Source organism: Canis lupus, chromosome 16 (assembly GCF_048164855.1).
Source record: "Canis lupus baileyi chromosome 16, mCanLup2.hap1, whole genome shotgun sequence".
Taxonomy (NCBI): Eukaryota; Metazoa; Chordata; class Mammalia; order Carnivora; family Canidae; genus Canis; species Canis lupus.
In genome coordinates, this window is record NC_132853.1 from 45,028,076 (window position 1) to 45,042,892 (window position 14,817).

Consider the following 14,817-nt stretch of genomic DNA (forward strand, 5'->3'; position numbering starts at 1 on the left):
GTTTGAAACTTTATATAAGTGATAGTCTACACATTTTTTTGAAATTCTGGTTTTCTTCCCACTCAACATTATATTTTTAGATCCCATCCAGTTTCCGTGTAGCGCTAGTAGTATTCTATTGTGTGACTATACAATTGATTCTCTTGTTAGTGAACAAAAATATATTCCAGTTTTTGACTTGTATTAACTCTGCAAAAAAAAATTCTTCTACATATTTCCTAGTGAATATGGGCATTCAGTTGTGTTTGGCATATATGTAGGAGTTGAATAGTAGGACTTAAATATGGATATCTTAATCTTCATAGCTATGCCAAATATTTTTCCAAAGTGGTTACATCAATTTACTTTTGCACCAAGAGTTTCCGAGTTACATTTGCTCCAAATCTTCACCGGCATTTGACAACAGTCAGTCGTCCAAATTTTAGCTATTCTGGTGAATCTTCAATATTAATCCTTATTGTATTAATTTGCATTGTCTTGATTCTTTTTTTAATGAGTTTCATTCTTTTTCATATGCTCACTGACGTTTTGGTTTCTCCCTTTAATAAAGCGCCTATCCAGTTCTTTTGCCCATGTTTTAACCGACTTTTTAGCTTTTCCTTATCACTTTGTAGGAATTTCTTATATAAGCCAGATATGAGACATTTTTCAGTTATTTGTTGCTTTTTCAGTTATTTGATCTTTTTACTCTTTTAATGGTGCTTTTAATGAGCAAGTTTCTTAATTTTGATAAAGTCCAGTTTGTCAAGTTTCCTTTACTGTAGAGTTCTTTTTTTATCTTTAAGAAATCATTGCATTTCCCAAGATTATAAAGAGATGCTCCCATGGCTTTTTTCTGGAAGTTCAATTGATTCTGCTTGTACAGATATAAAATCCATTTCAGAATAACTTTTGTGTATCTATAGGTAGATGCAATATTAGTTTTTCTACATGAATATCCAATTTCTTTTACTTCATTTATTGAAAAGATTATCCTTTCCTTGAACAGATTGCAGTATCTCCTTTGTCATGGCTTTACCAATTCTGTATTGACCCATCTGTCTATCCTTCTACTGTTGCCACATTGTCTTAATTGTTTTTGCTCATATATCCTGATATCTGGTAGTAATTTTGTCACTAGATTTTCTTTTCCAAGAGATTCTTTTCTATTCTAGTTTCTTTGAATGATGGAAATTTTAGAATTAACTTATCAAGGTACACACACACACGTATGCACAAAGCTGTTGACATTTTGATATGGTTGATTTTTTCAATCAATTTGAGCGAAATTGACACTTTAAAAAATATTTATTTATTCATTTGAGAGACAGAGAGAGCGTGCAAAGGAAAGGGCAGGGGGAAAGAGAGAATCACAAGCAGACTCCCTGCTGAGTGTGGAGTCCAATGCGGGGCTACATCTCACAATCCTGAGATAATGAATGACCTGAGCTGAAATCAAGAGCTAGACTCTTAGCTAACTGAGCTACCCAGTTGCCCTGACACTTGTCTTTTTAAGATTTTATTTATTTATTTATTTATTTATTTATTTATTTATTTATGAGACAGAGAGAGACAGAGAGAGCATGAACAGAGGGAGGGATGGATGGAGAGGGAGAAGCAGAGAGAGCCTGATGTGAGGCTTGATACCAGGACCCTGGGATCATGGCCTAAGCCTAAGATAGATGCTTAACCTATTGAGCCACTGAGGTGCACCGCCCACCCCCTGACACTTTTTTTGGATCATGAACATAATATATCGTCACATTCATTTTCCCTTAGTAATTGTTTTAATTTTAAGTACTGAGCCTTGTACATTTTTTATTTATTCCAAAGTTTTTGATACTTTTGATGCCATTATTAATAGCATTGGTGTTTAAATTCTAATTTTTAAATGTTTGTTATAATGTCCTTATAGGAAATGCAACTGATTTCTGTAAATTGGCACTGTATCCAGTATTCTTGCTATATTAAAACTAGTATTTTTCTGAGTTTTATCTTGGAATTTTCTTATGTATAATTATGATGTCTACAAATAATAATGGTTTATTTTTTTGCTTTTGCAGTCCTTATGCCAGTTACCTATTACTCTTGCTTTACTGGGGAGACTGGAACCTTTAGTACAATGTTGAATAGAAATGCAAGCAAAGGCATAATAAGTATGATTTTTGGTGCTGGTCTTTGTACAGTCTATTTTACCGAGTTAAGGAAGATCACTTATTATCTTAGTTTGGGAAGAGACTTTCTTTATTATAAGTGGATATTAAATTGTATCAAATGCGTTTTGTGCATCTATTTGATTAACCACATTAGTGTCTTTTTCAATCTGTTTTTTGGTTGAATTACATAGATTGATCTTCAAATGTCCACTCAGAATTGCAACCCAGATCTTCAAATGTTAAGCCAGACTTGAGAATAAACTCAACTTTGTCATGAAATGTTAAGATTTTGACAGAAATAGAGTTGTAAATTGCCTAGTGTGAGGAACTGGGCTTGGGAGCTGGGCTTCTTGTGTTCTGAGTTCAGCTGGGCCACTCTTTACTATATGATTTTAACTTTGGTTGGTTAAGGTACTCGATTCCTCTGTGCTTCACTTTGACCATATGTAAAATGCACGTAAAAATAATAAAGCCTGCCCCATAGGGTTATGAGGTGGATTAAGTGAGGTATTATAAAAAGCCTGAGAACACCTAGAACATAACACCTATTTTTGCATGACAAAATTATACACATATCTTTATTGCCATAATAACTAGAGCAAGAAGTTCTCTTATCATTATCCTACTGTGATGCTTCAAATGATTCTTCATATTCTTCCTAAAATGTGTATTTTTTGCTGCATAGAGTAGATATTTTGTAATATGGTAGTGACTTTATGAAAACAAGAAAATTATTTATCACTTAAATTCCTATTCTTAGAACATTATATTTTTTAAAAGATTTTATTTATTTATGGGATGCCTGGGTGGCTCAGCGGTTGGGCATCTGCCTTTGGCCCAGGGCCTGATCCCAGGATCCGGAATCGCATCGGACTCCTTTGCATGGAGCCTGCTTCCCCCTCTGCCTGTATCTTCTGCCTCTCTGTCTCTGTGTGTCTCATGCATAAATAAATAAATAAATTTAAAAAAAATTAAAAAATAAAATATTTTATTTATTTATGCATGAGCGACACAGAGAGACACATAGGCAGAGGGAGAAGCAGGTTCCCTGTAGGGAGCCCGATGTGGGACTCGATCCTGGGATGATCCTGGGACTTGATCTGGGGACTCTGGGATCACACCCTGAGCCAAAGGCAGATGCTCAACCACTGAGCCACCCAGGCGTCCCAAAACATTGTGTTTTTTAAATCTGTTTTTCCTTCCAATAACCCTTGGATGCTGTCAAATAGAAAAAGTTACACCAATAACTTCATTATAAGGGTTTCTTAAAAAAACCTATTTAATAAAATGATAATTCTTACTGCTATACTGAATTACTGAATTATTTTTATGTATTTAACTTAAATATTTATTATTATTATTTCTGTCTGAATCTTAGATTATCTACTTCGATAATGCTATGAGTGGTGTCATTTTACCTTACTCTTCAGGAGATTCATATGTAATGATTGGAACTTTTTTCATATTGGCTTTTGATGCACTTTTCTACTTGGCATTGGCATTATACTTTGAAAAAGTCTTACCCTGTAAGTAAAAGTGACTTTTCTCTGACTTCTGCATGTATTGATTACATTGTACATTTTTACTTAAATGTATATTAAGAAATAAAGAATAACAAATATTTCATTCATAAGCTGAATGAGTTCGTTATTTCTACTTCATAGTTTTAATGATTTAAAGGAATTTATATGTATAAACAATTATTCTTCTGATTTTAATAATACATGTTACAAATACACAGTAATTAAATATTACTTTTCTAAAGAATCCCTGAAAATGTTTTCAAAGAATGATGTTTAGGATTTGTTTCAGAACAAACTGAAACAAATTAATTCTCTTTTTAAAAGATTTTATTTATTTATTCATGAGAGACACAGAGAGGCAGCAACACAGGCAGAGGGAGAAGCAGGCTCCCTGCAGGGAGCCTGATGCGGGACTCAATCCTCGGACCCTGGGATCACACCCTGAGCCGAAGGCAGACGCTCAACCACTGAGCCATGCAGGTGCCCCTGAAATTAATTAGTTCTTAACATGGTTTTGTCTAGTGTGGATCCATCATCCAGTTGAAGTGCTTCTTAATAAATAGTTCTTAAGGCACCTGGGTGGCTCAGTCAGTTAAGGGCCCGATTCTTGGTTTCAGCTCAGGTCATGATCTCATAGGTCATGGGATTGAACCCTGTCTCTGGCTCCCTGTTCAGTGGTGAGTCTATTTGAAATTCTCTCCCTCTGCCCCTCCCTCCACGAGTACTCTCTCTTTCTCTCAAATAAGTAAACAAATCTTTAAAAAAATAAATAGTTCTGACAAGAACGTGGGGGAAAATGTAAACTAGACATCTAGAAAGGGCCTCAGGTGTACTCTCCTATTCACCCTTCCTTCTGAGAGGACCATTTCAGAAGGGGAGATGTTCATTCTTTAAGGAAATAACAAAATAGAAATTTTGTTAAAATAGAAAATAGAAATAGCATTTTTCTGAAACGTTTTTGTACATTGTTCATATTTATAGAACTATATTACTCAGTTAAATTTTCTCTCTTACAAACAACCCAAAATTTCCCAAGTCCAGCATTTCTTCACACATGCTAGAATCAGAACACTTTTTTCCTTGCACCATCTTATTTACCTTATTTTTTATGTTCTTTCCACTTTGTATTTAAAACTGTCTTGTATGTTTCTATGCAACTATTTTATATATTCCTATCTTTCTGTCACTTCTAGTTTAATATCTGAAAGCTCTTCATAACAAATCCTATTCATTGTTTTAAATTGGAAAATGATACTATATCTATCCTGAACAAATACAATTTCTTCTTGTACTTTATATTCATGTACCATACGGATTTCAGTATTATGTCCAATCCTGTTGTTGTGATCAAGTGATTTATTTTTTCTTTTGAGAGAGAGAATACAGTGAGTGTGGGGAGGGGCAGAGGAAGAGAGACTCTTAAGCAGGCTTCATGCTCAGCATGGAGCCTGACACAGGGCTGGATCTCACCACCCTGAGATCATGAGCTGAGCCAAAATCAAAAGTTGGTCACTTAACCCAGTAAGTCACCCAGGTGCCCCGGTGATCAAGTGATTTCTTAAGTTCACGGACATGTTTACAGTTGTTTTTATGCGCTGTATTAAGGCTTTTCCCCCAAATATTTGGTTCTGTTCATCCTAAATGCCTTTTAGATCACATTTTTTCAAACCTTTGTTGTATATATACTTTCTTGAAAGTACTATTATACTGTTTAACTTTTGTGACAGTATATTATTTCATTTGAATTTTCACTGTTTCCGTCATGAAAAGTTTTCAATTAATAGGAAGTTAGGAAGAAAAGAATTTCTCTATGATGCTTAAAAGTCTAAGACACTCTGCACTATTTTTAAAATAAGGCTTCTTTACTCATTGTTTTAATGTTGCTAATCCAATATTTTATGGTCTCTTGGTTAATTAGATGGAAATGAGCACCGTTCTTCTCCATTATTTTTCCTGAAATTACCTTGTTTCCAACATCAGAGGACTAATAATAAGGTCATTGAGAAAGAAATAGATACCGAACACCCCTCTGATGATTATTTCGAACCAGTAGCTCCAGAATTCCAAGGAAAAGAAGTCATCAGGTAATCACATTTGTCCCAATATACAGGTGCAAGGCAAATGAATTATTTGACCAACAGCAACAGGGTGAGCCTGAGCAAAATGCTGAGGAAAATATTTGTCTTTGTGAATGTACTTTGAACTTTTCATGTGACAACCAATCTCTACTGATTGCTCCTTGAAGGGAAAATTCTCTTTGCTTCGGCTCCATATAATGTTACCATATCACCCGCCATGTTGTTTCACTCCTTATTTCTGTATTGATTCCCTTTTTCCCAGGTGCTCTCCTCTTTATATACCAATGAGCACTTTGTCTTTCTCTAGCCACTTGTTAGCTATACATACAGAGTTTTTTTTTTTAAGATTTCATTTTATTTATTCATGAGAGACACAGAGAGGGGCAGAGACACAGGCAGAGGGAGAAGCAGGCTTCCTGCGGGGAGCCCGATGTGGGACTTGATCCCAGGATCTTGGGATCATACCCTGAGCTGAAGCCAGATGCTCAGCCACTGAGCCACCCATGCATCCCAAAGCATGCAGAGTTCTGACCATAATCAAGGTCTTATCTGTGTAAACATGCACATTTTTAAATTCACAACTGGCTCTCTCTCACCTAATACCCTTCCTCCCAATTTTTCCTTCTTGTCTTGTGGGGGCAGCATTTGTATGCACAATTGTTCATTCTTATCATTTTAGCTCATTCATGCAACATTCCCTGAACATAGGCAGGATGTCTGCCCCAAGCAAATGCTATTTTCATCTCTGAAATTTAAAAACAAATGGTTGCTCCTAATTGGAAATTTCTTTATTAAAATAAAATATTAAACCCCATTTCAGTGTGCGTCCCACTGTGCAGAGAAAGGCAGAGATATAATACCCTGTCAGATTCAGCACCTTTTAAGCCTATTTTATATTTCCTGACTCTTTGGTTAACCCCACCCACTGCCAGCATCCTGGTTGGATGAATGTCCTTACCTTCATTTTGTTTTATGCTCAGAGAAAAGGGTGGCTAATTTCTGTCTCCTTTTGAATTTGAAGATGCACTGTACATGATCTTACATAGTCATGACATCTCTAATCTGTTGGAGCCTAACTTCCTACCTCGTCCTGCATTAATTTCCTTTGGGATTCTAATGTGCATTCAGGTTTGGTAATCACTCATTTAGAGGTGTGTGTGTGTGTGTGAGAGAGAGAGAGAGAGAGAGAGAGAGAGAGAGAATGAGATGAAACCTTTATATGTGGGAGACTAACATTCAGGGAAAAGAATAGGGTCAACACTAGGTTGATGTTGAAATCATGATAATGAATGAGATAACCTCTCAAGAGAGTCTAGAGTGAGAAAACCAGCATGGACATGGAGAACCCTGTGGAACATCAAGATGATGTGCTTGGCAAAAGAAAAGGAACTGACAAGGAAACAGAGAAGGGGCATTTAGAAAAATAGAAGGAAAACCAGTACGTTGAATGTTACCTTGAATATGGACACTTTCAACAAGAAAGCATCACCAATGGTGACCCATAATCCCGTAAGTAAGGATAGAAAAGTCTGTTGCATTTGGTGATTAGGAGGCCGCTAGTGATTTCAGGATGAAGAGGTTCACTATAGCGATGGGTTCAGAAACCAGAGTGATTGAGGAGGAAGTGAGAAGGCAGGTGTGGCAAGTTTGCACTCTGATTGTATCCAAAACAGAGTTACAGTCCAAAGAGAAGCTATCAGAGTGAAAACTATAGAAAGCACAGGCGACAGAGGGTATGATTAATGAGCAAGTTTGGAGGGGATGGGAGAGGATGGGAGGTGATACTTAAATAGTACAGATAAATGAGTTGATCTTGTATAGAATAGAAAACGCCAAGTAGTCTAAGACGAGAGGAAGAATGTGAGAACAATTCCAAACTGTTCTGCTTTTCTAAGCAAAACACTAATCGTTTAATTGTAACCTTCCAAAAAGGCTCTTGTACTTTCTCTTTCAGGGGAAATGATTACTCAAAAAGAAGTCTTTGTCTTTCTAGTACACTGATTACACCATCCCTTATTTCACATAAAGAGGTTGATGCATCTATTTCAACCATGGTTGTTCCTGATCCCTACTACTTTCACTTCTGTATTGGTTGAGTAAACACAACTTCTGTCATTTCAGAATCAGAAATGTTAAGAAAGAATATACGGGAAAGACTGGGAAAATGAAAGCATTGAAAGGTAAAGGCGAACATTTCATTGTTTCATCGACTTCTTTTTACAAAAAATGAGGAAATCTTAATGTGAAACCTGTGTAAATACAGACAAACAAAACATAAAAAAGAAAACAATACAAACAATCTAACTCTACCACTTGGAGATTAACCATGATTAAGAGCTGGCTATAAAGTCCTTCTAGGTGTTTCACGGATCTATCAATTTACAAGAATGGGGTCATGTAATGAAAAGTGTGGTTTCACTTTTTTAAATTTATGTTATTTTACTTTTAAGATTTTATTTATTTACTTGAGAGAGTGTGAGCGAGAGAGACCACGAGCTACAGTGAGGGGCAGAGGGACAAGTAGACCCCCCGCGGAACGGGGAGGCTGATGCAGGATTCAATCTCAGGACCCCAGGGTCATGACCAGAGCTGAAGGTAGACGCCTAACTGACTGAGCCACCTAGGCACCCCTTCACTTTGATTTTAAAGATAAGTTTGCTAAAAACAATGTTGTATTTTATTTGCGCTATGAGGAAGGAACATCTAGACTTAAAATTGATAATTTTTTAAGGAACAGGGAATGTACATAGTTTCTATGTACTGGTGAGATTGACTAAAACAAGATGAGTAACACCACTGACCATGAATTAAATTTCACAAGTCACTATCTGCAGAGCAAACACAGTTATAATTTTGAAGGAACCAATGTATCTGATACTAAATTCTAACAAATACAGTTTTCTATAATAAACATTTAAGTAAGCATCCAAGTTAGTGGCAACATTTCATAGAGGACAGCTTGCTTTTATTCATAATGATTTTTAGGAAGAATGTAATTGATTTTCACAAGAGATGGAACCCTTAAAAGTCATGAGAGAAGAGCCATAGACCTTCCCTAAGGTTGAGAGTTCTCAGTCCGATGTGTGTGTGTGTTTCTCGCAGATCGTGTGCCTTAACTCGATCTTATTTATTGCTCTGAGGTCATTTCTCACTTTGAGAATTTCCTGTACCCGTGCCAGCAAATTTATTCTCACCCCAGGTTTGTCCCATCCAAGGCCATCTAGATTTGTGGTTTCTTTCTTTAATTTTAGCCAGGGACATACTGCAGTATTTTTAAAATTTGTCATTTCAACTTCCAGAGCACGTTATGAACTACTTTTGTAATTATCAGTAACCATGTGCTCCTTTTGTACTCATCAATAACCATGAACTCCTTTTTTACATCTAAACATCTCAAAAAATTTAAAAATTAAGAGTGATGAATATCAATACATAGAAAACTATATGAAATCACCAATTACAGCTGCTCTTTGGGAAGTAAGGGGGGGAGCTTCTCCCATGCAGCTAGTTTCTGTAGCAACTTCAGAAAGCCTTCGGGGACACGCTTTGAAGTCCTTACCTACAGCCTATCCCTCAGTGACTAAATAGGATTCTGTTGTATGGATACCTTGATTTACTTAAACTTGTGTACAAAAATCTGGCTTGTATCCAATTTTTTTCATTATCATAGAAAAAACACTATAATGAGCATTTCCTTTCAATCCTTGTAAATATCATTATTTCCTGAATAGAAATTTCTAAAAGCAGATTACTCAAAGGGACTGTGTTTTTCAGTTTCTTATTCATATTTCAAGTTATTTCCCTCCAAGCTTATAAGAATTTATACGCTTGTGGGAATAAGCAATAATTAAAAATAACCGTAATAATAGCAACAAACAGTTGAAGTTTCTTGAGTACTTAGTGTGTGCTGGCAACTATGATAAGTGATTTACATACTTTTATTTCATTTAATCCTGTGAGATACATAATATGTCTCCCACTTTGCAGATGAAGAAACTGAGGCTTATGTTTATTTATTTTTTCTGGTTAATATGGATCAATTCCAACATAGATATTACCAGTTTTCTCTTACCCTAGAAAGCACCATTTTTTTCCCCCATTTAAAAATAGTAAATGTAAAATTTGTTGATGGAGTACCTGGATGGCTCAGTTGGTTAAGCATCTGCTTTTGGCTCAGGTCACAATCCCAGGGTCCTGAGGTGGAGCTCCGCATCAGGCTCCCTGCTCAGTGGGGAGCCTGTTTCTTCCTCCCCCACTGCTTGTTCTTTCTCTATCGCTCTCTCACATAAATAAACAAAATCTTTAAATAATAAACAAACAAGAAAATAAAAGTTGTTGATGTATTTGTTTAGTTGTCCCACTATTGTTTATTAATTAATTCATCTTTTTGATAAATTTAGAAGGTTGTCTCATTAATCTTTATTTTTTATGTTTACTTTGCTCCATCTTCTTTGGTATTCCATCAGTTAGTGTATCCTGGAGTAGTAATATTATCTTTATTATATTTACTCTACTGGTTACCTTATTACTAACATATTATTTTGATTGTTATTTTTTATTTAAATTCAATTTGCCAACATATAGTAAAACACCCAGTGCTCATCCCATCAAGTGCCCTCCTCAGTGCCTGTCACCCAGCTACCCCATCCCCCCACCCACCTCCCCTTCTGCAACCCTTGTCTGCTTCTCAGAGTTCATATTATTTTGATTATTAGAGTTCTCCAATATATTTTAATACCATGTAGTCAAAACTAATTTCTTGATATTCTTTCATTTTTCTTATTTATTTGAGTTTATTTTTCCAATTATTTTTAGGATCTTTTAGTCAAATTATAAGTGAGGATTTTCATGGATTGGATTAAAATAGGAGGAATTTTCTCTTTACATGTACTTATTATTACCAGCACATTTAATAGCTGAGTAAAGTGAACCTCATAGTGTATAGTTTATCCAAGATCATCCAGATAGAAAATGGATGAACTGGAATTCATCCCAGTTGTTAATTAATTTCAATGTTTGAAAGTAGGTCACATAATTTAATTGAAGGAACCTGATCTCTTAGATATAACATATTATAAAATTCTTAAGAATTTCATCCAACGACTTTTCATAACAGAGTTTGGTTTTCACTTGGTGGTAAAGAAAACAAACAAAGAAAATAATAAAGAATTCTTAATGATTTTTTTCTACTGACCTATAAATACAAAAGGTTTGTAATAAAAGAAAAGAAAATTAAAAAAAAAGAAAAGAAAATTTATAACAGGAGAAAAACATAAATTTTTGGTGAATGTATTTTAAAAGGTAAGTAATGCCATGAAAAATGCATATCATTTAACATTTGAAATTGTAAGCTAGAAAAGAATAGCTTAGGATCAAAATCTGTGTATGTGTATATTTACATGTTCTTATATGCACATGCACATACACTGGAATTAAGTGTATTATAATGCTTAAATCTGAAAATATAGTTAATTTTATTTTCTTATGTGCTTGTATTTATTTCACAAATATTCTACAGTAAGCATGTTATATTAGAAGCCAAGAAAATTTTGGATATTATATGTTTTAAACTACTTAAATGCTTGAAAATATACAACTATAATAAATTTTTTGTTCTACTTTTAGAATCAGCTCTTTCTAATTCTTTCTTATTTATAATGTTAATATTTTATTCTAAAAACAGACTTGACTTTTGACATATATGAAGGTCAAATCACAGCAATTCTGGGTCATAGTGGAGCTGGCAAATCTTCATTGCTGAACATCCTTAATGGGTCATTTGCTCCAACAGAAGGTGAGCAAAAAGAAATATCTCAAAGACAAGATGTCTAGAGGTCATATGCTGCCTTATTTTAAGTTTAAATCTGACCGCTTAAGAGAAAATAATGTTTCTCTAACATCATTTACCACACCGTATGATTTTGAATATATTTTATATTTCCCAAATTTTTATGAAAATCATTAGCCTTATTCTATTGCTACATGATATTCCAGGGAAAATATATACCACTCTGAACATATATTTATGTTAAGATTAATTCATAGTTGCTACTAAATTGTGAACTCATTATTTTAGATATGAAAATATGCCAGCATTTTCCTAATAAGATCTCTAAGCATTAATAAAGTGTATTATCTTGCCAAAATTATTTTTAACTTCTATATTTAGGATCAGTTACTATCTATAATAAAAATCTCTCTGAAATGCAAGACTTGGAGGAAATCAGAAAGATAACTGGTATTTGTCCTCAATTCAATGTTCAATTTGACATGCTCACCGTGAAGGAAAACCTCAGGCTGTTTGCTAAAATAAAAGGAATTCAGCCGCACGAAGTGGAACAAGAGGTAAATGGGCATGCTTAGATTAACGAGTTAAATTTGCTGGCTTAAATCATGACCACAGAATTCACCTCAGCAATTTACCTGCCCTGTGCTAAATAAAATTTAGGCAGTAGGTCTTATAAAAAAGAACTCGGATCTCCTGCTATAATGGACAGTAAGAATTATATAGTATGGATTGTCTTGGATTTTAAGCTTTGTGTATTTTCTTGCATAGGTACAAAGAATTTTATTAGAATTGAATATACAAAACATTCAGGATAATCTTGCTACACATTTAACTGAAGGACAGAAAAGAAAGCTGACCTTTGGGATTGCCATTTTGGGAGATCCTCAAGTAAGTGAGATTCTGCATGTGGTGGAATGCAGATAGAATATTAGTAAAAAGTCAAGCTCTTCTTTTACCACTAAAAGTAGTAGAGATTTCATTGTAACGCATCAGGAGAGAATCTGCTGTTAAACTATTAATATAAGCATACTGGACATAAATGATTGGATAGTTGTTATTATTTGGTTTTTATTCTTATCCATGCAATCATGTGGAAAGAGTTAATGTGAGAGAGATATATTTTATTTTATATATTATCATCCTTGGCAGATTTTGCTATTAGATGAACCAACTGCTGGCTTGGATCCCTTTTCAAGGCATCGAGTATGGAACTTCCTCAAGGAACACAAAGCAGGCCATGTAATCCTCTTGAGTACCAATCTCATGGATGAGGCTGACATCCTGGCTGGTAATTGTTGGTTTTATCTCAGTTTTGTAATGAAGAATTTGGGGAATGTTTATTTCTGGGGCAAGCACTGAGCTCCCATGACTTTGGTGTGTGTTCCATTCCATAGCAGTCCCAGGAATGGCAAAGTCTAACAACCCTATAGAATTCTTCACTGACTATAAGTTTGCTAGACTGTGACCACTAATAACAAAATTGTAATTTTGTAAGCTTTCAATTAATTTAAACATTGAAATCATTATATATCTGGTTGAAAAATATTCACTTATTCTTTAGCATCCAGAGTGGAAAATGTGCCAATTTGTTGTTGTTGTTGTTGTTGTTGTTGTTTTTAAAGAATTATTGGAGGGCACAGAAATAGACTGGAATTCATAAGCTCACTTTAAATTCATCAATTTTGATGTGTATTTCAACTTTTTAAATGTACATTAGATACATTTATTTCCTGTAGAGCACTTCGCCTTTGGAAGTCTGAGCTTTGTCCCTTCCCCCAAATTTTTGAGAGAGGGAAGAAATGACACCTATCATCCTTTCTCTCTTGCTTCTTTTTAATCAGATAGGAAAGTGATCATGTCCAATGGGAGACTGAAGTGTGCAGGGTCTTCTGTTTTTTTGAAGAGAAAATGGGGTCTTGGATATTACTTAAGGTAAAGACTTTGGGGATAGATTGGAGATATGCATATATATGTTTTCAAAACTGGTATATCAAAAAGGCAGATAATTATGGGAGACAGTTGGCCTTATGCTCCATTTCCACCAAACTATTAACTACTGTTTCCCAAATGTTTTTCCTGCCTCTTTGTATCTTTATTAATGCTAATGACAAGCAGAATTTCAAAGGTATAAGCCCAGTCTCACAGATCCCAGCAGGGCTACTTCATGGACCACTTTCAGGTAGCTGCTCTGTACATCCCAAACTTCTCTCTTCTACCCATCCTCCATTTCCCTCAGCTGATCCATACAATCCTGTAACATATTTTCATTCTTTCATTGGGCGCACAAAATCAAATGATTTCAGAAGCTAGTATCAAAAGTGGGAGAGAGTTAAGAGTACTGTATCTAACAAGAAAGGGTGTCCAGGTAAAAAGAATTTTTAAAAACCCAAACCAAAAATCCTATGGCCAAACAAAACATGCATTTAGACCAAACTTCCTTATTAGTCACTAATCCTGGTATCTACACAATCTGGTGAAATTATTTTCCCTAAAAAATTTCTTCTGCCTAGTGTCTTGCCTTGCTCAGTTGATCTTCCTACTTGAAGTATGGTTTCAGTTACAACACACATTTGTTTGTATATCTGTAGTTGTTCTGAATTTATACATCTCTATATAGATCACAAGATTTTTTTTAAACCGATGGCATTATTATTATTACTTCTGGTTTTTCTATTTACTCATTTTGTTTGTTCCCTAAAGCCAAGTAAAGTAGTACTCAAAGGCTAGCTATTCAGTAAAAGCTCTCCTTTTGTTATAGCAGTAGAGAAAATACAAATCAATGATCTTTTTTTTTAAATATCAGTTTGTACAGAAATGAAGTATGTGATCCAGAAAAAATAACATCCTTTGTTAATCATCACATCCCTGATGCTAAATTAAAAACAGAAAACAAAGAAAAACTTGTATATATTTTGCCCATGGAAAGGACAAATAAATTTCCAGGTAACTTAAATATGATTACGATAGAATGAAATTTGGGGACAAGTGTTCACCTAATTATTACAGTTTTCATTATTTAATGGATTTGGATTTTGTCTTAGGTTGGGTTCTCTAAAAAGCAGAACTTGAAATGAAGACTTTAGTGCAAATCATTTGGTAACTGATGCTTAGAAACACCAGTAGGGAATGGGGACATGAGAGTGAGAGGTGAAGGAAGCTAGGGAAGATTGCATTATTGAGCAGATGGTTGCAATACGAAATTGAGATGTAATATCACTGGAATAAATAAATGCATAAGTGAGCAAGGGGTTCAGAGTTTGGTCATGAGAGGGGTGAGAAAGCTAGGGTATATA

The 14,817-nt window shown here is 34.9% G+C and overlaps 1 protein-coding gene across 13 annotated transcripts in view; it reads left to right on the plus strand.

Annotated features, from left to right (window-relative positions):
• ABCA6 (ATP binding cassette subfamily A member 6) overlaps positions 1-14,817 on the plus strand; it is a 114,364-nt gene that overhangs the window by 65,930 nt on the left and 33,617 nt on the right. For 11 of the 13 annotated variants that reach the window (XM_072781010.1, XM_072781008.1, XM_072781017.1 and 8 more), the window contains 9 exons: positions 3,514-3,661; positions 5,577-5,742; positions 7,858-7,916; positions 11,420-11,530; positions 11,906-12,081; positions 12,293-12,412; positions 12,674-12,812; positions 13,366-13,456; positions 14,328-14,467. In XM_072781010.1, coding sequence (XP_072637111.1) covers positions 3,514-3,661; positions 5,577-5,742; positions 7,858-7,916; positions 11,420-11,530; positions 11,906-12,081; positions 12,293-12,412; positions 12,674-12,812; positions 13,366-13,456; positions 14,328-14,467 — 1,150 coding nt within the window. The remainder of the gene's footprint in view (positions 1-3,513; positions 3,662-5,576; positions 5,743-7,857; positions 7,917-11,419; positions 11,531-11,905; positions 12,082-12,292; positions 12,413-12,673; positions 12,813-13,365; positions 13,457-14,327; positions 14,468-14,817) is intronic. The other 2 variants (XM_072781015.1, XM_072781020.1) reach the window with 1 other exon arrangement.